At 37.4% G+C, this 22,896-nt stretch overlaps 4 protein-coding genes across 5 annotated transcripts; 3 read left to right on the forward strand and 1 right to left on the reverse strand.

The window, feature by feature from the left end:
• The first annotated feature begins 402 nt into the window (after window positions 1-402).
• On the forward strand, window positions 403-2,469 carry LOC130172886 (sialic acid-binding Ig-like lectin 14). The gene is made up of 4 exons (XM_056381848.1): window positions 403-425; window positions 1,126-1,177; window positions 1,537-1,884; window positions 2,066-2,469. Exons 2-4 carry the CDS (start codon window positions 1,132-1,134, stop codon window positions 2,443-2,445), a joined length of 774 nt encoding a protein of 257 aa, XP_056237823.1. The 5' UTR covers window positions 403-425; window positions 1,126-1,131; the 3' UTR covers window positions 2,446-2,469.
• Window positions 2,470-3,273: 804 nt separating this feature from the next.
• Window positions 3,274-9,052, forward strand: LOC130172883 (cell surface glycoprotein MUC18-like). The gene is made up of 6 exons (XM_056381843.1): window positions 3,274-3,529; window positions 4,084-4,347; window positions 4,587-4,901; window positions 6,073-6,151; window positions 6,778-6,877; window positions 6,963-9,052. Exons 1-6 carry the CDS (start codon window positions 3,472-3,474, stop codon window positions 7,389-7,391), a joined length of 1,245 nt encoding a protein of 414 aa, XP_056237818.1. The 5' UTR covers window positions 3,274-3,471; the 3' UTR covers window positions 7,392-9,052.
• Window positions 9,053-16,095: 7,043 nt separating this feature from the next.
• On the forward strand, window positions 16,096-19,120 carry LOC130172885 (free fatty acid receptor 2-like). Of its 2 annotated transcripts, none has more exons than XM_056381845.1 (2): window positions 16,096-16,169; window positions 17,576-19,120. In XM_056381845.1, the coding sequence occupies exon 2, from the start codon at window positions 17,585-17,587 to the stop codon at window positions 18,485-18,487; it is 903 nt and encodes a 300-aa protein (XP_056237820.1). In that variant the 5' UTR covers window positions 16,096-16,169; window positions 17,576-17,584; the 3' UTR covers window positions 18,488-19,120. The 2 variants fall into 2 exon arrangements, with proteins under 2 accessions (XP_056237820.1, XP_056237821.1); XM_056381846.1 differs by lacking the exon at window positions 16,096-16,169 and adding an exon at window positions 16,550-17,017.
• On the reverse strand, window positions 18,848-21,385 carry lim2.5 (lens intrinsic membrane protein 2.5). The gene is made up of 4 exons (XM_056381849.1): window positions 21,189-21,385; window positions 19,620-19,769; window positions 19,265-19,399; window positions 18,848-18,909 (listed from the first exon to the last, which is right to left on the reverse strand). Exons 1-4 carry the CDS (start codon window positions 21,364-21,366, stop codon window positions 18,848-18,850), a joined length of 525 nt encoding a protein of 174 aa, XP_056237824.1. The 5' UTR covers window positions 21,367-21,385.
• Window positions 21,386-22,896: the final 1,511 nt, after the last annotated feature.

The following is a 22,896-nucleotide window of genomic DNA, read 5'->3' on the forward strand; positions in this document are numbered from 1 at the left end:
GATTCATAGAATGTGAAGAAAATGAAAACACCTTTTACAACTGCTTGTTTTCTTCACCCAACAGTCTCAATCATTCATTCAATTATTTTTACATGATCGAGTGTGTAAGATGCAGAAAGATAATGACGTTTTACGAGAATTTGGCTGGAGTGTACAATTCACTTTTACTAAACCAAAGATTTTCCCATCGACCACTAAGTGAACACAAACGCTTACGACGTATTTACTAATGTAAGGTTTCCTGCAGAGATGAAGGTGAGAAAACAGAGTGGTACAGCTTAGAGTTATTTCTGGTTAAACGTATATCTCATCTTGGCTATTGGTCACATATTTGTGAGTTCCTCATTTTTAAGTCACTTCTTGAACACTTTAAAATTCAGCCTCACTTCTGAGGAACTGGGCTCCTCTATACACCTCAGGAAAATGTAAGTCATGAAACTAATGAATACCAAGTGGCAAGTTTAAGATTTCCTCTAATTCTTTCATTTTCTGGGCTTTACATTAATTATCATGTTGAAAAAGATTGATGTAAACAAGTCAGAACTCCACTGCAATAGGTGAGAGATTTTCTTTTCTTAATGTGGACACTTTTAAGGCATCAGCCTGTTGTTGTTTGGAGGTTTTTGCTCGTGAGTAAATTAGTGACCTGATACATATGTAGATTTCAAATCCAACAATAGAGTATGTAAAATCCTTGTCTCTATTTTTCTGGCATATAACATCTTGGTTTTATCTCTATAGTGAGATTATAAAGCAGCATTGGCCTTTTAATGAATCACCATGACCACAATGACTTAAGCTGTCTGTCAAATCTTTCAAAATAGCACTGAATTGTTGAAATAATGAATTTATATTTAAAAAATGCTCATTTTAAAAGTAATAATTAAACACTGTTTTCCTCAGTCAATGATAAATATGTGTGTATCACACTGCTGTGAACGGGTAGTAACCCTCTGGAAAGAAACAACTATCATGATTAAAATATTTCTTTCATGTTTAATAAATGGACTTCAAATGTCACATTTGACATTGGCTTTCAGCAGCTTTCAGGGGGAAATGTACCAAATGTGATGTTTTCCATCTGTAAGCTCCAGACTCCTGTAAACTTGACTCTCTCTTGAACAGACTAAGATGGCTGGAGCTCTGACTTTCCTCCTCATTGGCTGTCTGCTGAAAGGTGAGTTCAAGTGCATTCACTTCTGCTTTGAAAACTATAAAGATGATTTAAAATCATGATAACACACTGTTGCTGGTTTAAAGTATTCAGAGAACAGGATGTCAGTACCTGTGACAACAGGATGATTTCCTACAAAATGAAAGACGCAGTAAACTACCCAAATCTCTGGCCAGCCTTTTCTTAATTTTACTGAGATAAATGTTTTTTTTTATTATCTAAATGTTGAAAAAATGATCCTGAAATCATGATATAGTAACAATAATCGTTGTCGAGCAGAACAAGCACAGAATTACAACTACACTGCTACTGTAAAGTACTGTTTCCTTTTCTTCTTTAAAGATCGGTGCTCTGTGTTTCAGGCGTCCTGTGTGAAGAGTTTATGGTCACTTTGCCGAAGACTATAGAGGTTCTGAAAGGATCCTGTGTGACCATCCCCTGCTCCTTTGAGATACAGAGAAGATTTCAACATAACTTAGATAACACATGTAAAACAATATGGAAAAACAAAGATGAGGTTATCTTTACCAGCGATAATCCAAATCTAATTACAACAAAAGAAATGACCGGAGACTTAACAAGAAAAAACTGCACCACAACCTTCAATAATCTGTATCTTGATCACACCAATGACTATTACTTCAGACTGCAATGTGACAATCAACTGAAATGGAATTTTCACGATGCTTCTGTGAATATTATTGTCAAAGGTATGTTTTTAAATCTATTTACACATAATTAATGAATGAATTATATTTGTTGGGCTGATCTGTCCTCATTTTTATTTACTTTATTTTTTTGTTTTCACTGCATTTTACAAATCATATGAAGAAGCTTTCAGAAATTTAAAACATTTATTTAGTAACAGTTCAAAATGTAACTTCCTGCCAGCTGATCCTCCCTCACCGACTCTGACTCCGTCCACACTGGAGGAGACGGAGGGAACCTCAGTGAGGTTGAAGTGCTCTGCTCCAGCTCCCTGTCTGTCTCAACCTCCAACTCTGACATGGACCCCCGGGCTGGGGGTCAGTCAGGAGACACTGCAGGAGAATCAGGACAAAACTAAAGTCATGACCTCTGTTCTGACCTTCACTGCTTCTCACCTCCATCACGGAAAGACCATCTCCTGTACTGCCACCTACAATAAACAAGATGGCAGCCCTTCGTCATCTGCTCACAGTGTTTTAACAGCTGATATTTCATGTGAGTTGACTAGTCCTCTCCTAAAAAACACTGTAATTGAATTGATCCCATGTTTTGCTTGTGTTTAGTATGAATTAGGGCTTAAACAATCAATTGACTAGTCAATCAACAGAAAAATAATTGTCAACAAATTTAATAAGTGATTAATTTATTTTCATCCTATATCTGTCAGACAAAACAGGTTCTTTTAAGACAGTTTCCCAACATTTTATAGACTGAACGATTAATAGATCAATAAATTACTTGATAATGAAAATAATTGTTACTTCCAGCTCTAGTTCGAATGTCAGATCTGTCACTTTGGGAAACAGCAGCCTTCATACAAACGTGCATCAGAATCAAAACCAGATTGTAAACAACTGTCCTCTCCAGTCTGTACAACCTGTTACTTTGTAGGTTTTATTTGCATTGTCTTCAGTCTAACGTTACTCATCCCACTCCTGTGTTTATGACCGAGGTAAGTTCAGGATTATCATTGTCTCAACACACTGCCAGACCCATTCAGTACAGTAACGTCAGTCAAACTGTAGTCTTGTATAGTCAGACCTACGTCCCAAACTGTGGTGTCCTCTTCAGGCTGTTAAGTAACATGAGCTACATGTTGTTGTTTAATGTCGAATGTGTAAAATGTTGGTAACACTGGTCTTGAAAACCATTTGCTTCACCAGCACAAATGTAGTAAATGATAAGGATGTGTGTAGCCTACATTGGGTTGTTCTGACATAACCTGGTTTTACTTCATTACAGATATAAGAACATACAATAGACTGTTACACCTATAAATAATACATATAATTTATTCTCTTTGATTTGCTTCATTTATTACCTTTTTATTGACATATAATTATATAATCAAATAATACAAATAAGTTATTCTCCACGTTTCAGACACACCAAAAAGCACCACAGTGTCAGTCCGTCCCTCTGGTCCAGTGCCAGAGGACACCAATGTGACACTGACGTGCACTAGTGATGCCAAACCAGCAGTCAGGAATTATACCTGGTACAGAGCTGATGGAGGACAGGAGACTTTCATCGGGACTGGACAAACTTTAAATATTACAGCTTCTAAACTCACTGCTGCTTTTATCTGCATGGCTGAAAATTTACTTGGAACAGGACGATCCAACATCAGTCAAATAGATGTTCAATGTATGTATCACATGATGCAAATTTTTCTGTTACATAGAGTCTAACAAAATTCAGTAAACTAAAAATGCTACTGTTAAAAGAACAATATTTAGAAAACCCTTGTTATTAGGTCTGACTATTTGAAACAACAATTTGACTGATGTCACTGTATTGAACGGTTGTGGCAGTGGGCTGAGACAACGATAATCCTAAATTTAGCTCAGTTATAAACACATGAGGAGTGGGATGAGTAATGTCAGGCTGTAATATGTTCTAAATATATTTTGTTTTGTATTGACATTAGTAGACTCCATTTCTAAGCCTGTCAGCTAATGTTGCAAACTGTAGGTGCTGTAGGGGAGTGGTAGAGAGAGTGAGGTATTAAGAGTGAGCATAAACGTCACATGCTTTGGATTTTACCATAAAATTCTCCCCCGGTCCTTTACATAGAAAACAGTCAACAGACTGTTATAGGCAACAGAGAAAGTAAGGGGCCGTCGCATTTTTTTAAGTTATGTTACAATACAACTGTTACACCTATAAATAATACAAATAAGTTATTCTCCATGTTTCAGATTCACCAAAAATCACCACAGTGTCAGTCCGTCCCTCTGGTCCAGTGCCGGAGGACACCAATGTGACACTGACGTGCACTAGTGATGCCAAACCAGCAGTCAGGAATTATACCTGGTACAGAGCTGATGGAGGACAGGAGACTTTCATCGGGACTGGACAAACTTTAAATATTACAGCTTCTAAACTCACTGCTGCTTTTATCTGCATGGCTCATAATTTACTTGGAACAGGACGATCCAACATCAGTCAAATAGATGTTCAATGTGTGTATAACATGTTTTAAATTTGGATGTTATGTAAAGCCTAGTTCAGCAGTATTCAGTATTTCACTAATTCAAAATTTCTATTGCCTGGCATATTTCAGTAAACTGGCTTAAAGATGCTACTGTTCTTAATTCTTAATCATTTTGTTATATCAGCACATATTACCACTCAATTCTGTGACCTTGGTTCAACATGGCTTCACTTGACTCCTCACTTGTTTGTCTTCTCATTATTACAGTTCCTCCACAGATTCTAAACTCATCTGTTTGCACCAAAACTGAAAGCCAGGTCAACTGTTCCTGTGAGACTGTGGGAAACCCTTCCCCCGTTTTACACTGGAATTTGGATGGGCTACCTGTAGATCACTCTGACAGGTTTGCAATCAGCAATGAGTTGCTAAATGACACAGGTGTGAGGAGCGTCATCACTGTGAGTCAGCCACCATGGGGCGATCTTTCCACCTTGGTCTGCCACAGCTCCAACTCTCTGGGAGCTGCCAGTCAACGTTTCTGTGTCACCAGCCTTGAGCAACAAACCTCTGCAGGAAGTCAAGGTCTGTCTTATGTGTATCGCTTGTAAATGTTAGTAGTCAGTTGGGAGCTGTTAGGAATCGTGAACTTGACTCCAAATTATTTTTAATTTTTGTCAGGCCTGGACTATAAAGAGGACTCAGATGCAGAGTGTTCAATACGCAGACTTTATTAATATATTCTAACCTGTGAGTGACCAAAATAAACCAGCTATGGAATTTATACTATCAACACAAGACTAAGCTTATCAGGGGGAAAAAAACCAACAAAAACCACTCCAAATTGAGGGACAAAACTGCAGAAACAAAAAGGAATAAACCAACAGAAAATCACTCCACAAGGAGGAAGACAAAAGCTAAACACTATGAACTCTAAACTATAAAGACCAACTAAAAACTCTCTCAAAAAACAGAGGCTCTACGATTACACCTAGGCAAAACCCTAATGCATTTATGTTTATTATTTGACCGAAGTATTTCCTCAATCTTTGTTTCAAATAATGAATCAGAAATGCTCTGATTTTTTTTCTACTGCCACATCAATATTGTTAATCATGGATAGTAATATACTGTAACCAGTCATCAAATTTTTTTTCTTTTAATGAAATGCAGTCTACCTCAGTCCCAGTTTCAGTGCTGTTCTTGTAAATTTAGTGTTTTCAACTGTGCTATACTGGGACATGTTTTTAAGCAATACACTTAAAGAAAATATATAAAAAACAGTTTATGGTTTCAGTAAGGAGTTAATGGCATTTTGGTAGAAGCATAAACTACCAACACTTATTTAACTCAACTTTCATTGACTGCTCCCGTTTACAACTTCACTATCAGTGCCAATGTCACCTTTCTCAATGATTCATGGTTCCACTGGTCTGGTCTCTGAGTCTGACACTTTTTCTAACTTTTCAGAAAGTGGATGGTATAGGTGTGTGTAAATACATATATCTGACTCTTTGAGGTGAATTTTATTCACTTGTGTGTTTTGAAGATTTTCTTTCATCAATACTTTATATATTCTTCAATACTTATATACACTTGTATACTTTGTAGTATGTTTCATATGATCTAAAGTAACAACTCACCAAGATAAATTCATTATGTGTCATTCATGTATGTCCACACTTTAACCCACGAAAATTACTTGTACCCAAATTATTTCTTCATCCTTTTCTTCTATTGTCCCTGTATGTTTCAGTCCAAGTGCCGCTGCCAGTCTTCATCACCACAGTCGCCGCTCTACTAGTACTAGTATGTGCTCTGCTGTTTGTTATCAGGTAGGGTAACGGCTTTAGACACTAAAATGTTTCATTAACTTTTACTTGGACACCTTTTGAGTAGAAATAGTGTAACTCTGTGCAGTGTTTGTCTGGACTGTCATCCATCAGAACAAATTTAAAACTTTTATTTTTGAACTATGGACCAGATCCTGTCCAAAAGCAACAAGTTAATTTGATCAAATTGGGACTCCAAAATCGACTCTTAATAACTATGCTATTTCTTGTGAATAGACAAAATAATAACTATATAAAAAATGTTTTTTTAAGTTAATCATCATTGCTAACACTGGCACATGTAACACCTGTCCCCTATATAACACTTATCTATCACTTCCCTATTGGTTAGTTTTAACATTCCATTTGAGAGTTTTTACCAATCACATGCAATTTAAGCCCACATGACTCAGCCCCTTGAATGCTATGTCAGTTATTGTGTTTCTCGTCAAAAACCAATACTAAAATTTTAGCAGACTAATATGATCCACCTTTGTAGCAGTGGTTCTTATGAAAGTTACAGAGGTTAAGTCCATTCCTATAATATGTTTTCACGAACAAAGATGAAGATGGGAAAAACAAAGAGGAATCAAATATACCCATGTACATTGTTTTACTTTATTTTTCAGGGTTCAGAGGATTCACCATAAGCTTCCTAAGAGTCAGTGTACTGGTGACACCAGCGCATTTGCTATGGACCAACTTCTAACAAGAAGCGAGGGAAATGAGGTAATTTGATTTAGAAGCAAGCAGTTTTATAATTTACGTAATTAAACAGAATAGCTACACCACTTATGTTTGCTCTTTAATTTAGGCACCCAACACAACAGAAGAGGACATTTATGCCAACACCCATGGCCTGAGAGAGGCAGACATCACCCAACCTGCAACTACCTCTGAATCAAACAGCACCAACTTGCCAAGCTCTGGACCAAACGATGCAGAAGAAGCCAGTAAAAGCTCAGAGAAGAAGAATGAAGATGGGAGTGATGTGGTTTACTCTACTGTGCATTGGAAGCGCAAAAGCAAGAAGAAGCAAGAAGACTCTGTGGACATGGTTCCACCTGGTACCTCCTATCTGGAGGAGGAGAGGTGCATAGTGGGAGACATGGGCAGAAATTTTGTGAGCCACGCACTGGAGATGAGCCTATATGCAGAAGTGGAGCCTAAAAATGTGAAGAAGGAAGTGGAATGTGAATATGCTCAGGTTAAATTCAAAGACAAGAGTGCTAAGAACAAATAGGTCACTGTTTTGTTGGTAGTTGTTGCTTTTAACCAAACTACGTCATAGAAAAAAAAACAAAAAAAAAACAGGATTACTACGTGCATTTGTTTTTCAGCTCATGACTGATTTTAGTTTTTTTTTTTTTTTCTACATAATGATGAACGTTTTATACTATTGCTAGGGCGTACTGTGTTAATGCAAAATTTATAAAATGCCGTATATTCAGATTTGTTTTCTGCTTTTATGCTGATGTTGGTCATATGTAAATTAAGACACTGCTGTTTTACATTTATTTGACAGTCTGGCAAATAATATTTTATTTCACAGATTGTTTTTAACATTTGCTTCTCTGTTTAAATTGTTCTGACTGTAAATATATGGAGACGAAGAGACAGATGGATTTTTTTTTTTTTTTTGCAAATATAACAGTTGATTAACTTATCTTTTAGGTCTTGAGTTGCAGGTGTGTATTCTTTCAGGACTTTTTTCACATCAGACAATTTGGTATGTTATTTCAGGAAATGTAACTGACAACATAAAAAAAAAATAAAAAACGCATTGCATTTAGGTGAGTTGGACCCAGAGTCCTGTTATTGCACATGCTGGCTCACTGGGACACTTGGACCTGCTATAACATGTCAAAACGTGTGCCATGAAAAATGTCTATAGCTGAAAGTTTCCATCAATCTGCGATTTTGTATTTAATATATCTTTAATGCATCTTACGCTTGCCACTGTGTTTTAGACATTTACTGTACATCAAGTGTTAAGTACACCAGATTCTAGAAACAGGCAAGAGAGCCTCTCTTTTAAGCTTTCTCGTCTTCCAGGCTGACTGCTTTAAATGAGCTCCAGCAAGTTTCCTGTTCAAGACTGAATAGAGCAGAGGGGGTGTAGAGAGGATTAAGTGGTGGTAAAGTGGTGGACTTGGTAAGTCCAGTAATAGATCAGTCGAGCATCACAGACACATTCACACAGCAGCTCATCTAGCAAGGTAAGCCCTCTTGTCCATGTCAGTCAAAGAAAAATATAAAATCCAGTGACTATTTTTTTAATTCTCAAAGCATAATACTTGCTTCCCTATGACATGTTACAGAATAATGGGCTGTTCTGGTATGAACAGATATTTAAGAATACCTTTTCTGAACTGTAATAAGCCTGGAAGTATTTGAAGCCTTTAAGTGTGAAGAGGATTCGTAGTGACATGGTGACTTACTAATACATAACTAAAATACGAGACATCATTAAACGTCTGTTCAGTATTTTAAACACCGTCTCCTGTGTCAAGGTGTAAAATAGCATAGTAATGTGCAGAAATAGTACAATACAAAATCATCATGATCTAACAGTAGACACATTGTTACAGCTGCTGTGTTTCAGAAATTAAGAGGTGACTTACTGAATGGTGTACAGGGACTACTCTCTTCATGGAGACTGTTCATCTGCTCAGACTGCTGATCTTATTTAATGGTAATGTTGAGCTTTCTGTTTGTATTTAGTTTTTCTGTTTGTATTGTATATTAAACATAAAGATATGACAATATGTGTATATTTCAAATATTAGTGTCATCTTATAAGGACTATGATAAACTTCTGGGAATAAAGTTGAGAAAAAAAACAAAACAGCTTTAAACCTGCATAATTCTCACATACAAACAAAAGAATGTAACTATTGCCCACACTCCTCATTATTACCAACATTATTATTAGAAACTTGTAACTTTTTTTGGTGTCATTCTTTACTAATCGTAAAGTTACCATTTTGTAGCTATGGCAATGTACATTCTTTGATAATATGGTAATAAAAGTATTATAAAATATTTGCAGCATTTTGCCACATGTTTTTTCAACACTATTTACGATGTAGTGTATCTGCAGATAAAAAAAGGTTGATATATATTGTAATATATTCTTGAAGAAAACTGATAATCTTTGATATTATGTCACAACAATATGTATATAACAAAATTCTCTCTGAGAAATAATAGATTTTTCTTTAGTAAGGTGAATAGCTCTAACTACTGCTGGAAACTGTTCTTTGTGGTCCAGTGGCTTTCAAAGTCACATTTATCTATGCATCTGAGTTTCCAGCTGTGTCACATAGCTTACTTTCTCACTCATCACCAAAAATAACACCAGAAAACTCAACAACCACAGCTAACCCTGGTCCTGTTCTATAATACACCCTTCCCTCCTCCTCTTCTCACCCCACAAAGGCATCTCACCTCTACAGCAGGTGAAAAGCTGGATCATCAATGTACCCACAGAAATTACTGCAGTGGAGGGGAGCTGTGTTGTGGTGCCATGTCAGACACAACCTCATGCTCAGGTCACCTGGTACCAGTACCATAAAATCCACTATCCTGTGGTGTATGACAAACTTCACCCAGATAAAATTGAAGAACAGTTCAGAGGACGCACCTCAGTACAAGGAAATGCTGCAGATGGAAACTGCACCCTGATGATTAATAATGTGAGGGGAGATGACGACAACCTGCAAGTTTACGTGTGGATCTACTCAGCCTTAATAAAGCAAAGATTCTATGATCAAACAGTAACTATCTTTGTTGGTAAGTAAATATTTGTAAATTTAAATGTAATTTAATTTAGGAAACCCAAGCTTGCATGTGAAATTAAAAATTCAAAAAATCACTTTGAAGGTTAGATCTGACTATCCAAGTGGAGCATTTATTCAGTGGCTTGATTGTGTATTTAATATTCTACCAAGCAAATATAAACCATAGAAGAAAAAAAAACTGAATTACACCCACAATACTAAAACAAACTAACACATAAAAAACATTATTATTACACATTATACAGTTCCTTCCTTGCTACATCTGAACCCTACAAAAGTAAAGCTCCTACACACTGCTCACTCAATCTGCACCTTACCCAATCTGATATCTAAGAAATCTAAATGGAAAATCCAGCTTAAAATCAAATTCAGACGCACCATATTTACTGAATGGTATAGATTTTCGTATTCTAGGTCTCATTTATACACAGTTAATTTTGAAATGAAAAGCTGATCCTGCAATTTTTCTATGATCACTTTCTTTTGACTTCCAGAGAGACACGCTCCCATTATCTCCATTCAGAAGCAAATAGTGGATGGGGAGTTTTTCCAGGCTAACTGTAGCATAAGACACTCCTGCCCTTTCAAGCCTCCACCTCTTCATTGGAATGTAGCCATTAAAGAGGGCTTTTCCAGAAATGAAACTTTTAGCCAGAAGGTCCAAGGGCAATGGCTGTACACAGAGATGCTGCATGGATGGGCAACATATGAAATGCATAACAGCATAATGACATGTTCTGCACAGTTCACAACCTTCACCACAGAAAGTGAACAAATAACACTCAGCATTTTATGTAAGTGTTACAGTGTTACCTGTTCTAAATACTGAAAGTAAATGATAGAAGTACATGTAATTGTCAGGTATGTTATCAGTGAATTGTCTTACTATGTTAATTATATGTTATGATTTTCTATATCCATAGATAAACCTGTGACTGTGACCCTGACACTGGAAAAGGAAACGGTGATAGAGGGTGGCAGTAATATCATGGAGTGTACTGCTGATTGTAACCCACAACCATACATGTACTCATGGCTTAAAAGACAGATGGGTCAGATCAACGACATGAATTCAACTCAGAGAAAAATGTTCTTCAGCAACATTACACAAGATACTTCTGTCTCCTGTATTGCTCACAATGACATTGGAATGGGGCAGTCTGACTGGTTGGATCTGAATGTTCAATGTAAAAAAATCTTACATTACATTTTCCTCCACTGTACCTCATGAACTCCTAATTTAATCTGGAATACACTGCTACACATTCACACCAGGGGACTTGCTCAGTGTAACCATTTGCAGGCTGCTGATCACAACCAGGCCCTGTTTTTTAAAAAATACTCTCAGTATAAAAACTATTTGTTACCATTTGGTGGTTGTGGTCCAGTTGGTAGCCAAATGCAGATGATAACATGCATAACACTAGCAGCTGGGACAGAAAAATTGTAATATCACTGAAACGTTACCATCTCATGTCAGCCACCAAAGACGAAGGCTAAAGACACACTGCACCGAAATACTGCTGTCACTACGTTAAGGAGTAGTAAAGTTCACACAGTTTGGTTATAAAAGAGACCAGAAGAGATCTTCATCTATGCAATCACATATGTCAGTGCTGATTTGATTGATTTCTGTACCAGAACCACACAAGAAAAGCATAGTTATAGATCATAGTTGAGACTGACACTTTACTCTTGACCCTGGAAACAGTAATTGTCCAAACAAGCTCAACACAATGCCATTGTTGTTGCTGTCCTGAAGCTTTTGGTCGAATCACACAACCTTCCTCAGTGGTTGTCATGCAAAATTCCATCTGCTGAGGAAGACCTTTTAATATGATCAAAAGTTCAAGGACAGCTACTTAAAAGGCCACATTGCAAGAAGGTTTAGTCAACCACTTTTTCGAAGGTCAGGAATCTTTTAAGTCAACAGAGGAGAAGCTCTTAAACCCCTCAAACAAACCATAAATGAATTATCTACAGTTCCATGACAAACCATTTGATGAGGAAGATTGTTTAAGATTAAGAGACAGGAATAACCCAGCAGCTAAGCAATCAAGGGCACTGACACTAAACAAGACAGAAAAAAAAAAATCTGGTAGCGGCTGATACACAACAGACATGAGACCCCATTGCCTGTGTGTATCCAATGGTGGACAGTAAAGTGGACAGTATTTACTCAAGTACTGTACTACAGTTTTGAGGCACTTGTTGTGCTTTACTTGAGTGCTTTCATTTTTATTCTACTTTATATTCCACTACATTTCAGAGTGAAAAAATTACTTTAAAACTATAATTACTAGTTACTATTCAGATTTTTCAGATTTTCAGACTTTATATAAAAAAATGTATGAAACACATTACTAAAAACAATTCATTGTTAAAGATTAAACCAGTTGTTCCAAACTTTGTTGGACTTAGCACACCCTAAAAAAAGCTGGACTAAGCTACCGAGTACAAACTCATAGTAGCAGTAGTAACTTAAATATTGCTCGCTCAGGGATGCATTTAACCATCTAATAATGTCATGTAATAATCTCAAGCTCTTGGTCCCTTTACATTTGATATCCAAAGTAGATTTATCTGATAATACTTATGTTCTTTTAATAGCACTTTTACCTGCAATTGAGCATTTTTACATGATTGTAGCCTAATAGTACTTTTACTTAAATAAAGGATCTTAAATCCTTTTCCCACCACTGAGTATAACAAACCACGGGCAATTTTCAGTTTGCGAAACATAAGGCAGGCGATGTACACAGTTTTGAGTTAAAATAACGTCAGTGTTACAAAAATAAACTTTACTTACCGATAACAAAACTGCGGGTGCGGAGGGTCTGTGTTAAATCGTCCCAGAAAAACGTTAACGTCCCTCAGGTCTTTTGTGAATCTGCGTAGGTCTGGCGTTGCCGTGGCGACGCTGAGTAGTATTTAGCTAGCTGCTAGCATAACTGAAGACACGGGAAAACGTCGTCGCCCTTGTACCTGGCCTTAGCTTCACAAATGCCTTTCACTTTTTAAACCGATAGAGTAACGCTGTAAATTCACTTTTATTGGATTAGGGTCCCAATGTACCGTTAACGAGTAAAAAATGGCGGAGGGAGCTAACCAACGGTCCATGCGTTAGCAATGGTGTTTCTTGATTTCGTTGATTTTACTTTGCGCTTGGCAGGTGTAGACTGCGGGTAACAGGAAGTGATTTAAACACGTCCGATGTCGTTTTTTTTTTCTCTCACTTTGGATAGCTACCTTCATTCAGCCACCTAGTCGTTTAAACTGTGATAAGAAAACCTTACCTTAATCTTACTCAGTTTGGGTTATGGTGGGACAAAGTCAGACAAAAAAAAAAAAAAAAAATCAGGAGAGAATATTCTCTATTCTCAGCAGAAATGCATTCAAGTAGACCTATATGAGAGGAGATGATTCAAAATAAAGGTAATACCACACAAATCAAATGTTATTTTGTAAATATAATCGTGGGAGGTTTAGTTACTTTAATCATAATTAGTAAAACAGACATAGGGTAAAGACAGAGTATAAATAATGGGAACCATGCAGTTCAAGTTTATTATACAAGAAATGTATAATATTTTTACCTCGCCTGCTGCCACAAACATATGATTTTTACTTGCAAGCCAAGTAAACAAACTTTATCTATGGCAGCTATAGCCCCCCTTCCACTACAGAAGACTGTTTGGACAAAACCTATCTTGCAAGGAATACAACTGTTACCAGCCTGTTAGGGATCAGGTTCTCTGAGATGATTTGTTCTAATAACACTGAAGTAGGTTCATTATCTCTCAAGATAATGTTGCTGGAGTGGATAGAGAACTGTTTGTATGCAATAAGTTGGGATACATAAGTATTTAATGCAATTATACAATTTTTAAACATTATTTTATAGTCACTTTTGCCTTTATTGTATGTACACAGTCGCAGACAGGAAACATGGAGAGACAGAAAGTGTTAGACCTACAGTAAAGGTCCCCAGCAGTGTTAAATTCAGGGATGTTTTGGTACACATCTTAAACCACTAGGCCACCAAAATGCCAAAATTAATGTGAAGCCATCATTGTTCATAAGGTTATTTATAGGTTTATTAATAATATCAAGTTTTTAGGTAGAAAAATGCCATGTTTTTAAGCTGAATGTATCGTTGACATTTGAAATTTAGGAAATCTAAAATGGTTTGATCACTTGTTAAACGACAATATCTTTTATTCCATCTTGCTAGATGTCCCAGTAATCCTGCCTGAGTCCTCCTGCCACCTGACCGGGGAAGTTCTGCGATGTGTTTGCCGAGCTAAGGCATCCCCAAATGCCTTTATAAACTGGACCATTGATGGAAATAACAGTCTTCCATCCTCCTTCAGCTTGGTCTCCACAAATGATACAAATGTAGTCTCTGAGGAAATTAGTGGCCCAGCTAAAGTCCAGACTATTGTATCTTGCACAGCCTGGAACTCACTAGGCAAGGACACCAAAGAGCTGTATATAGGCAACTTGTCGTGTAAGTTACTCAGGGCGAATAACAGCTCGTTTTGTGTGTGTGTGTGTGTGTGTGTCTGTGTCTGTGTATGTATTTGTATCATACTAATCAAGTTAATTCCCTTTTACAGCCTCTTCGTCCATTTCATTGCCAACTTTGACGATCCTTGGAATTATTTTGCTGTTTGGATTTGCATTTGTGTTCATTTACAGAAAATATCGCAGAAACAGGTTGGTAGACTTTTCTCCTTCTCATAGATTATGGTTGTGTTGTAATTTTTGTGTGATTTTTATTCAAATTTTGCTGAATTTAGTACTCAGTTTTGCAATCTTGCATCTTTTTTAAGGCCACAAAATTCTTTGGACACTGTCCGACAAGAAAAAAGACACAACAGTCTTCAAAGGTAAAGAGAACAATTTCATTGTCAATCTCAGCACAAATACTTTGTGACAGCTTATTTTTGGACCCAGATGCAGAAACAGGCTACAGGTTGAGGTTGGTTTATTAAGAAAAGTTGTAGGAGGGGGTTGAAGGGTGGACAAAGGTGAGGGTGGTGGCACACTGGCTGTTTGAGGAAGGGGACCAGTTTAGTTTGGAGCACAAGGCAGAAAAGAGGAAATTACTTGAGTGACCAAGTGATTCTCTACCACGGAAGCAGACTTAACAATCTGGCAGTCCTTTAACTGTCGGAGATGAGTTGGTTGCAGTCAGGTGTGTAGAGATACCAGGAGCCAGGAGCGGTAAACCACGCCCATGACACATGCACACCCACATCACAGAGAAACGGTGGAAGAGGAGACACAAGGAAACGGAGGAAAAACTAACTCACTGCCAGAACCGTGACATACTTGGCTTTATGTGTTAATATGGTATTGAGTATCTAGTGAGGAAACTGAAGAAAAGTGTGAATAGCCTCCTTCTCTCTCTTCCTATTAGATGGCAAGATGAAGACATACAATCAAGTCCATGTGGATCAGAGAGGAACCCTGAGGTGGACAGACTTTCCAGTGTTTATGACAATGATTTTGTGGAAGAAATGCGTAGACCAACCAGAGCTCAACAGCACGAGAATAATGAAACAGCCCTCCAAAGACAAGGTGGAATACAGCCACTCGCAAAGGTGCAGTGAATGTGACTGATGAAAAAAATGTTCAAAGGTTCACAACAGATCATTATGGAAGTCCTGGAAGGCAAGTAATTTTTTTTTTGGCCAGGATCATTTTCATCTGTGAAAAAGTGAAAAATAAGTAAATAAATAAAAATAATAAATATATATATATTTATATTTCTTCCCAGAAAACAAAATTGCTTGCCTCTTGAGGGTCATTTATACAGATGAAAAAAAAGTAATTTAGAAAATTATCCTGGCAAAAAAAAAAAAAAAAGTTTCACTTGCCTTCTGTAAACCATCATTTATTTTAATCATAAATCACATGAAAATACTATACATGGATGAGATTGGGAGCTCACAGAGACTGTGACACATAGAACTAAATTCACAAAATCAAATTTGATTTATAGCTGGATTATATGAATATGGATTGTTCAGTCTCTCCACCATGAGCATCCTTTTAAAGTCTCACATCAGTATTTTTTCTGCTATTGTGTTTATTGCTCAAACATTTAGAGATATTAAAATTATACTTTTGACTTCCCACAGGGAATGGATTGTGATATGGATGTATATCTAAACTGCTGATCAGAGGACATCTGCTGCTGCTCTCACACAGTAGGCTCCTTTCAGTAGCTCCCATTTATGTGCATTGCTTAAAACAAATTCATTGTTGACTTGAGCATGGCTAGTTAGATAGATAAATATTCAGACTTAAACATATCATTCATAGTGACTCGAGTTCTGCAAAAGACTTTGAATTACATACACAGAAGTGCCTGTGACCATTTTAAGTAGAATACAAAGGGAGGCTTTATTTATTTCCTGTTGCAGTGATAAACCATGATAATGTAAATATGCTGAAAGGAAGGAAACTGAATAGTCAAATTGTTCCTAAGCAGCAGAAAACAAATCTACTACGCTAAGGCTATGTAGCTATCCTCCACTCTATTGCTGAAACACAAATTATTTTATAGTAATGATGCCAAGCTGGAATTGAACTCAGAAAACAACCCTAAATTGATTGTCTATTTGGAAATATTTTCTGTTTATCTGAAATTATGACTTATTCTCTGATCTTGTGGTGTAGGTGTAATCTTGAACAAATGCTGGCTCGTGGCTCACTGGAATCCAAACCTAATAATCTAAGGTTCAGAGTTGATATAGTCAGGAGGAGGTCCTTTATTAACACATCCAACATACACGTCAACATGAGCTGCAGTTTTGCATTTTAGTTAATATTAACCAACTGGTGTCAGCTTGTTGCTCAGTATAGAATAGGTACAGGGGAGTGTGTGACACTGAACTGTGTATGACTCTCTGTTTCCGGCTTATAACATTGTTTATCAGCTTATCTTTGAACTCACAAGTTATAAACTGGTTGTCTTTGATGAAAGGCGGAGACACAGCTGAGCTCTAATTGCATTTTTAAAAGCTGTGACATTTTTGAAAACCACTCCTGCTAGGTAAGTGAATATGATTACGTTATTAATCCTAACTTTGTGCTCTTGATATTCCACATCTGCTGTTTGGAGCTGACAATGGCTGATTTTTTTTGGAACTGGTCTGTGATCAGAATCATGAAAAGCCATTTTCCTAACCAACATTATCCATTCTTATAGAAATAAAAAGGTATATTTAAAGATATTGAGTTGATTTGATATATTTGTAGTATATTTACATACAGCAACCTTTTGTAAATAAACATATAACTGCACCAAAATTAATAACTTATATGTTGTCTGGTGATAGAGTATTACCTACAGCATTAGCAGTTATTAAATACCTCTCATTTACTCTGCGATTGATGGCAGATCGGATTATGTTTTAATGTTGAGGCTGACTTTATGATGATGTAGTTGTCCAAACATAATTTATATTTCTTCATAATCTCTGTTCATTATTAGAAACAAGCTACATGTTTTTTTATTTGGACTACATCATGCATACATACATCACTGATTTATCAAGTCTGTCATTTCTAACAGTTAGTGTTGGTGTTTGTTCACTTCTCTTTTGTTTAGGGTAGCAATATGGAGCAAATGGTGAAGAGTGAAGTCATTCTCTCGGTTTACATCGTTTCCTTCCTGATAGGCCTGCCAACCAACCTCCTCGCTCTCTACGCCTTCAGTATCAAAATCCGCTCCAAGCCACTTCCAACAGACATCCTGCTTCTTAATCTGACTGTCTCTGATCTTCTCTTCTTGATCATCCTTCCTCTCAAGATGTATGAGGCAGCGTCCGACATGAAGTGGAATCTGCCCAACTTCCTGTGCTCAATCACCTCCTTCACCTTCTTCTCCACAATCTACACCAGCTCCTTGTTGCTGATGGCGGTCAGTGTGGTTCGCTACATTGCCATATCTTACCCCATCACCTATCATCAGCTGCACAAACCTGTGTATGCAATAGTGGTCAGTGCTGTTATTTGGCTAATATCAGCAGCACACTGCAGCATCACTTTCATCACCCAGCACCACCCATCCCTATCCAGCAAAAACTCCAGTTTCTGCTATGAGAACTTCACCAAGAAGCAGCTTGACATCCTCCTCCCAGTACGTTTGGAGTTTTTCTTTGTGCTCTGCCTTATACCTCTTCTAGTTTGTATTTACTGCTACTTGCGCTGCATATTGATCCTGTACAGCCGCCCAAGGATACCCATAATGCAGAAGCAGAAGGCCACTGGCATGGCCTTAGGGACTCTAGCCGTGTTTCTCATTTGTGTGATGCCATACAATGTCTCTCATTTAGTCGGTTACTTCCAGGGTGATAGCCCAAAATGGAGGTACTACACCTTGTTGCTTAGCACCTTCAACACCTGTATTGATCCCATCATCTTCTACTTCGCCTCCTCCACCTTCCGCTGCACTAGTGAAAAGTCTATTTTCAGGAAGCATGTTTCAGGATTACAGATGCAGGCCACAAGTTCTGGCTAAGAGCAAGATACACTTTCTGTGCTATATTTACATATCCAGCTTCATTGTTATTATTTTTTTTATATTGCTGACATTATGCCTTAATGTGTAATACTATACAGATTTCTTTAACAGTTGTTGTAACTTGACCTGTGGCCGTATTTAACAGTTATTTATGTATTGTTTTTATAAAGCAATGTCTGAGACTGTTCTGCTTTCCACCCCGAACAATGTAGACTGCTTTATGACAAAACCAAAGCAGAGCATGTTTTATGCATATGCAAAATTCCAAATTTTATTATTTTACAGTAAGTTCTCTATTTTTGAATGGGACCTGTGATCCTTTGCACCCTGGACACAGCATTTCTGTTTTGTTTTTTTTTAACGTGGGCCAGCCACTCTTCTGCACTCATGCATTCTGTAGGCACACATGTAGAATATACCTGCAAAACAAAACATAAATCAGTTATAAAGTGGTATGGGGTTTCAGTGGCAAGAGCTTTGTGAGTTTTCTGTTGTATCTAAAGCTTATTGATGTGTGAGTTTGAAAATATATAGATGACATTTTCACGAGTGCGTAACTGAGAGTGCACTAATTCATTACAAACTATAGCAACTTATTTACAAGAATTATTGTTAATAAAATTTCAGGAAAATGACGCTGTGTGACATCAGCATATTTGTGCTTTCATCATTTGTTGCCCATGAACAGACAGAGGTGTTGTAAGAAGAAAAAGTTCTGTCTACAATCAGAAAGATACAATCATTTCATGGAACTGTTTTGCACTATAAACAAACCTGCAAAGAAGGTCATGAGCAGTGCAACCCAGCCTAGTATGTAGGACCAAGAAAAGCGCCAGTCACCAAAACGCTTCCCCAGGAAGTTCACTGTCACTCCAGTGTAAATGGCCATTGCAAGCAGGACAAAGAGAGCTGGCATGTGGACAAAGAGTGGCACATATTAAAATGAATATCCATGATGGTAAAGGTCATTTCAGTTGAAGATTAGTATACACAGTTTCCATGGCAAGCTTTGGAAACTTTGTCAGAGAGTTACATGGTATGCAAATCAATGCAAATGTGATGATGAGAACAAAACTACGATTACTTTTTTTTCCTCTTTATTTTTTTGGTTACTGTAACTGTGACTCACTTGAAACAAAGAACATGATCCCAGCAGCAAATGAGCGGTTGAACCTCTCAAAGGCTGAAAAGTGGGCAAAGGAGAGGATTCCTGCAATGATGCCAGCAAAGCATGACATGGCAGAGAGGATCATGAAAGCACGAGTGGCATTCCAGTAGGCTGAGGAGGAGTAAAGCAAGAGAAAGAAAAAATATTATAAAGACATGCATAAGATATATTTGAAAATTATAAATCATTCCATCTGATATGAACATTTTCATTCTAAAACACACTCAGTGCCATTTCAAAACTTGCTGGTAATGAATCTAAACACCTTAAACATGAACATTTTGTTCCTCTTAACACTGTACATTTTTAGATTTCAAAGGAACTTCTCTAAATTTCAAACCAATACAGTTTATCTGGCAGCAGTAGCAGCAACAACAGTTACTGTACCAATAATATTTTACATGTAAAACATTGGTGTTATGTGTTTAATGCAGTGCTACAAGTAGCCACCACTGTACTCAGTAGCTACCCAGACAAGCTGATAAATTCAGCTGCTTGAGAATTTTTTATTCAGACTGTATGACAGCATTGCACATCCTGTGTATTCTGTACGCCTCCATTTTAAATGTCATGACACTTTGGCCTATTCTTACACAGTGTGAAATAATCAAGGAGGAAGTTCAGAAAGTTAATATAACACAGGTTAGCACAATGATAACGTACATTATATTACAGTATTTTTGTTGTTAGCCACACTGCTTGTGTGGCTCAGCTGATTCCAATGTCAGTCAGTGAGTTAGTCAGTCCAGCCTTTTAGTCCAGACTGAAATATCTCAGAAACTATAAGATACACTGGCCAAAAAAGTTTCTACAGAAATTCATGGTTTCCAAATGACATATCCTAATGACTTTGGTTATCCACTATTGTTTTCTCTAGTGGTGCCATGAGGTTGACATTTTTGGTTTTGAGTGAAACATCTCAACATCTATTGGATGGATTGCCATGAAATTTGCTTCAGACCTTCATGAATTCTAATTCTTAGGTGATCTCACGACTTTTCATCTATTTATATTTATTTGTCAATTTCTTTGGTTTATGAGCAAATACCTTCAAAACAAATAGCATACCACATAGTCCTGCTCTTTACCTTTGTGTTTGTGCTATTTGCAACTTTTAGTATGGTAACATGCTAAACCAGGTTGGTGAACATGGTAAACATTTGGCTATATATTCATTAGCATCAACATGTTAGCATTGTTACCGTGACCATGTTAGCATGCTGACATTAGCATTTAGCTCAAAGCATCAGTGTGCCTAAGTACAGACTCAAATAGCTGTTAGTATGACTGTAGCCTCTTATTCTTAAATGAGAGATGTGTATATTTTTTTACACCATTGTTACTATTGCTCTAGTCTGCTAGTATGGCAGCCACGTGCTATAAGAGTCACCTAGAAATTCTTATTATTGTTCCTCAACTGTAAGGACAATTATTATTGTATTCAAATGTGTAGACCTGGACTCTCGCTGTGCATCAGGGAGATCCGATGGGAAATTTTTTAAGGGTCCAAGAAGATATTTTCCCACTTACCAATGCTGTCAGTCTGCATGTAGCACTTGCCAGACATGCAGTACCTCCACAGGCCCTGATGGGCAAAGCTGCCAGACAGACGGTACTGCATCCAGTAGTCTGTGGCTGTGGAGACCACCAACAAGATGTTCCCCACGATGGCACAAAAGAGGCCCCCTCCCATGAAGCTGTACATCATGAGTGACACTATGACAGCGGTTAAGGCTTTATGCACTGTGCAAAAAGAAAATAAGAAGACTCAGTGGTGAACTTGTAGCAATGATGTTAAAATTTTTCAAACAAGAGGTTTGAATGTTCATTCAGTAGGAAAAGGGTTGAGGAAACAGAAATGGTTTGAAGGTGTAGATGCAAAGACAGGAAAAGCCTGACATATGTAGAAGCTGTCAAATGTAGTCAGTGATGTTGGTAACCACAGGTTGGGGCTTATCTTTAAGATGGCATTAGGGCACTGAGATTTAAGTATCTGATGAAGGGAAGACAGTCACTTATATTTCTCATTTAGATTTACTAAGCAAGGATGGGGGCTTGAACCACCATTGTTTCCTGCACATACCATCTTCACGAGCTATTACTTGACCTAAAGGAAACAGCGTTGAATTTATACCACTGCATTTACTCAAAGGCATAAGCGACCCATTCCTGTAGACTATCTGTGAGTGTGCAAAGTTATCAACTCTCATATCAGCTATATTTGTCATATGAATACTTGGCCTTCTCTATTTTACTAGCAGCAACATTTGCAGTTCCTCATTCTTGCCTGAAGACACATGGGGATGTTGGAACTAGTCTATCTATGATTGCATTTCAATTTGTCTTGACTACACAGTTAGCTGTAATAACAAAGCAAAGAACTTGTCATGAGAGTAGCTGGCATGGAGTAATTATACCAACCACAATATAGTCAGCTCATAGGAACCTCAGCTCTCTTTGTTTGAACATGCTTTTTTTATATACACACTACTGCACAAGCCACAAATGTGCACACTTCCTACACCAACTATACAAAACTGAAATGAGAAAATTGCCCAAGAGCACCGCGGTCAGCTCACACACAGCTCACAATACTGTGAGTCACGCTGATGACTGATGCAAACGAAGCCTAGAATTAGATATTGAACAGACAAGGACGGTGACATCAGCTTAAATGAAAACGAATAGGACAATTTCTTTGGTAAATTAGTCAGACTCCTTGAAGATAAACGCATATTGACAGCTTCAATCCTGTTTTCCTGGGTGGCTTCTGAGTTTGATAAGTGATGTGAAGAAATCAGCAATTCAAAGCAGAACACGTCAGACATCTGTGTCAGTCGTGTCAGTTTTGCTCTAAGCTATCAGAGACAACACACATCCACTCATCCACACTCTTGGGTGGAAGGTCTGAATACCATAGATTTATCTGTATCTGTGAATGGAACCAGGTCATTCTTATATCTCAAGATCGACATGAAATCCTTAGAAACGTATCATTAAGTAAAAACAACCTATGTGTAATACTGAAAACGGATATTGTGAGAAACGACAAAAAAAAATCTATCAAACATGCATTACAAAATATTCACATTGAATGTAAATGATTTGAGCTAAAATCCTGAAAGCTTGTAGCTGTCACATCGTGAAGGCCCTCTTTCTCCACCTGTGAGACATATTGAGACTCATGGGTTAGCATGCCATGGTACGCTTTCTACGTTGTTACTTTTACTTCCTATTT

The sequence above is a fragment of the Seriola aureovittata genome, chromosome 7 (assembly GCF_021018895.1).
Source record: "Seriola aureovittata isolate HTS-2021-v1 ecotype China chromosome 7, ASM2101889v1, whole genome shotgun sequence".
NCBI lineage: Eukaryota > Metazoa > Chordata > Actinopteri > Carangiformes > Carangidae > Seriola > Seriola aureovittata.

What these genes read in the sequence shown, in the direction of transcription:
- LOC130172886 (XM_056381848.1), top strand. Translation starts at nt 1,132, where the DNA reads ATGGCTGGAGCTCTGACTTTCCTCCTCATTGGCTGTCTGCTGAAAG. An exon ending in CATTGGCTGTCTGCTGAAAG is followed by an intron (nt 1,178 to 1,536) that starts GTGAGTTCAAGT and finishes TCTGTGTTTCAG; the next exon opens with GCGTCCTGTGTGAAGAGTTT. An exon ending in TGTGAATATTATTGTCAAAG is followed by an intron (nt 1,885 to 2,065) that starts GTATGTTTTTAA and finishes ACTTCCTGCCAG; the next exon opens with CTGATCCTCCCTCACCGACT.
- LOC130172883 (XM_056381843.1), top strand. Translation starts at nt 3,472, where the DNA reads ATGGCTGAAAATTTACTTGGAACAGGACGATCCAACATCAGTCAAATA. An exon ending in GCTCTGCTGTTTGTTATCAG is followed by an intron (nt 6,152 to 6,777) that starts GTAGGGTAACGG and finishes TTTATTTTTCAG; the next exon opens with GGTTCAGAGGATTCACCATA. An exon ending in CAAGAAGCGAGGGAAATGAG is followed by an intron (nt 6,878 to 6,962) that starts GTAATTTGATTT and finishes TCTTTAATTTAG; the next exon opens with GCACCCAACACAACAGAAGA.
- LOC130172885 (XM_056381845.1), top strand. Translation starts at nt 17,585, where the DNA reads ATGGAGCAAATGGTGAAGAGTGAAGTCATTCTCTCGGTTTACATCGTT.
- lim2.5 (XM_056381849.1), bottom strand. Translation starts at nt 21,366, where the DNA reads ATGATGTACAGCTTCATGGGAGGGGGCCTCTTTTGTGCCATCGTGGGG. An exon ending in GATCATGTTCTTTGTTTCAA is followed by an intron (nt 19,400 to 19,619) that starts GTGAGTCACAGT and finishes TCCACATGCCAG; the next exon opens with CTCTCTTTGTCCTGCTTGCA. An exon ending in GCTCATGACCTTCTTTGCAG is followed by an intron (nt 18,910 to 19,264) that starts GTTTGTTTATAG and finishes TTTGTTTTGCAG; the next exon opens with GTATATTCTACATGTGTGCC.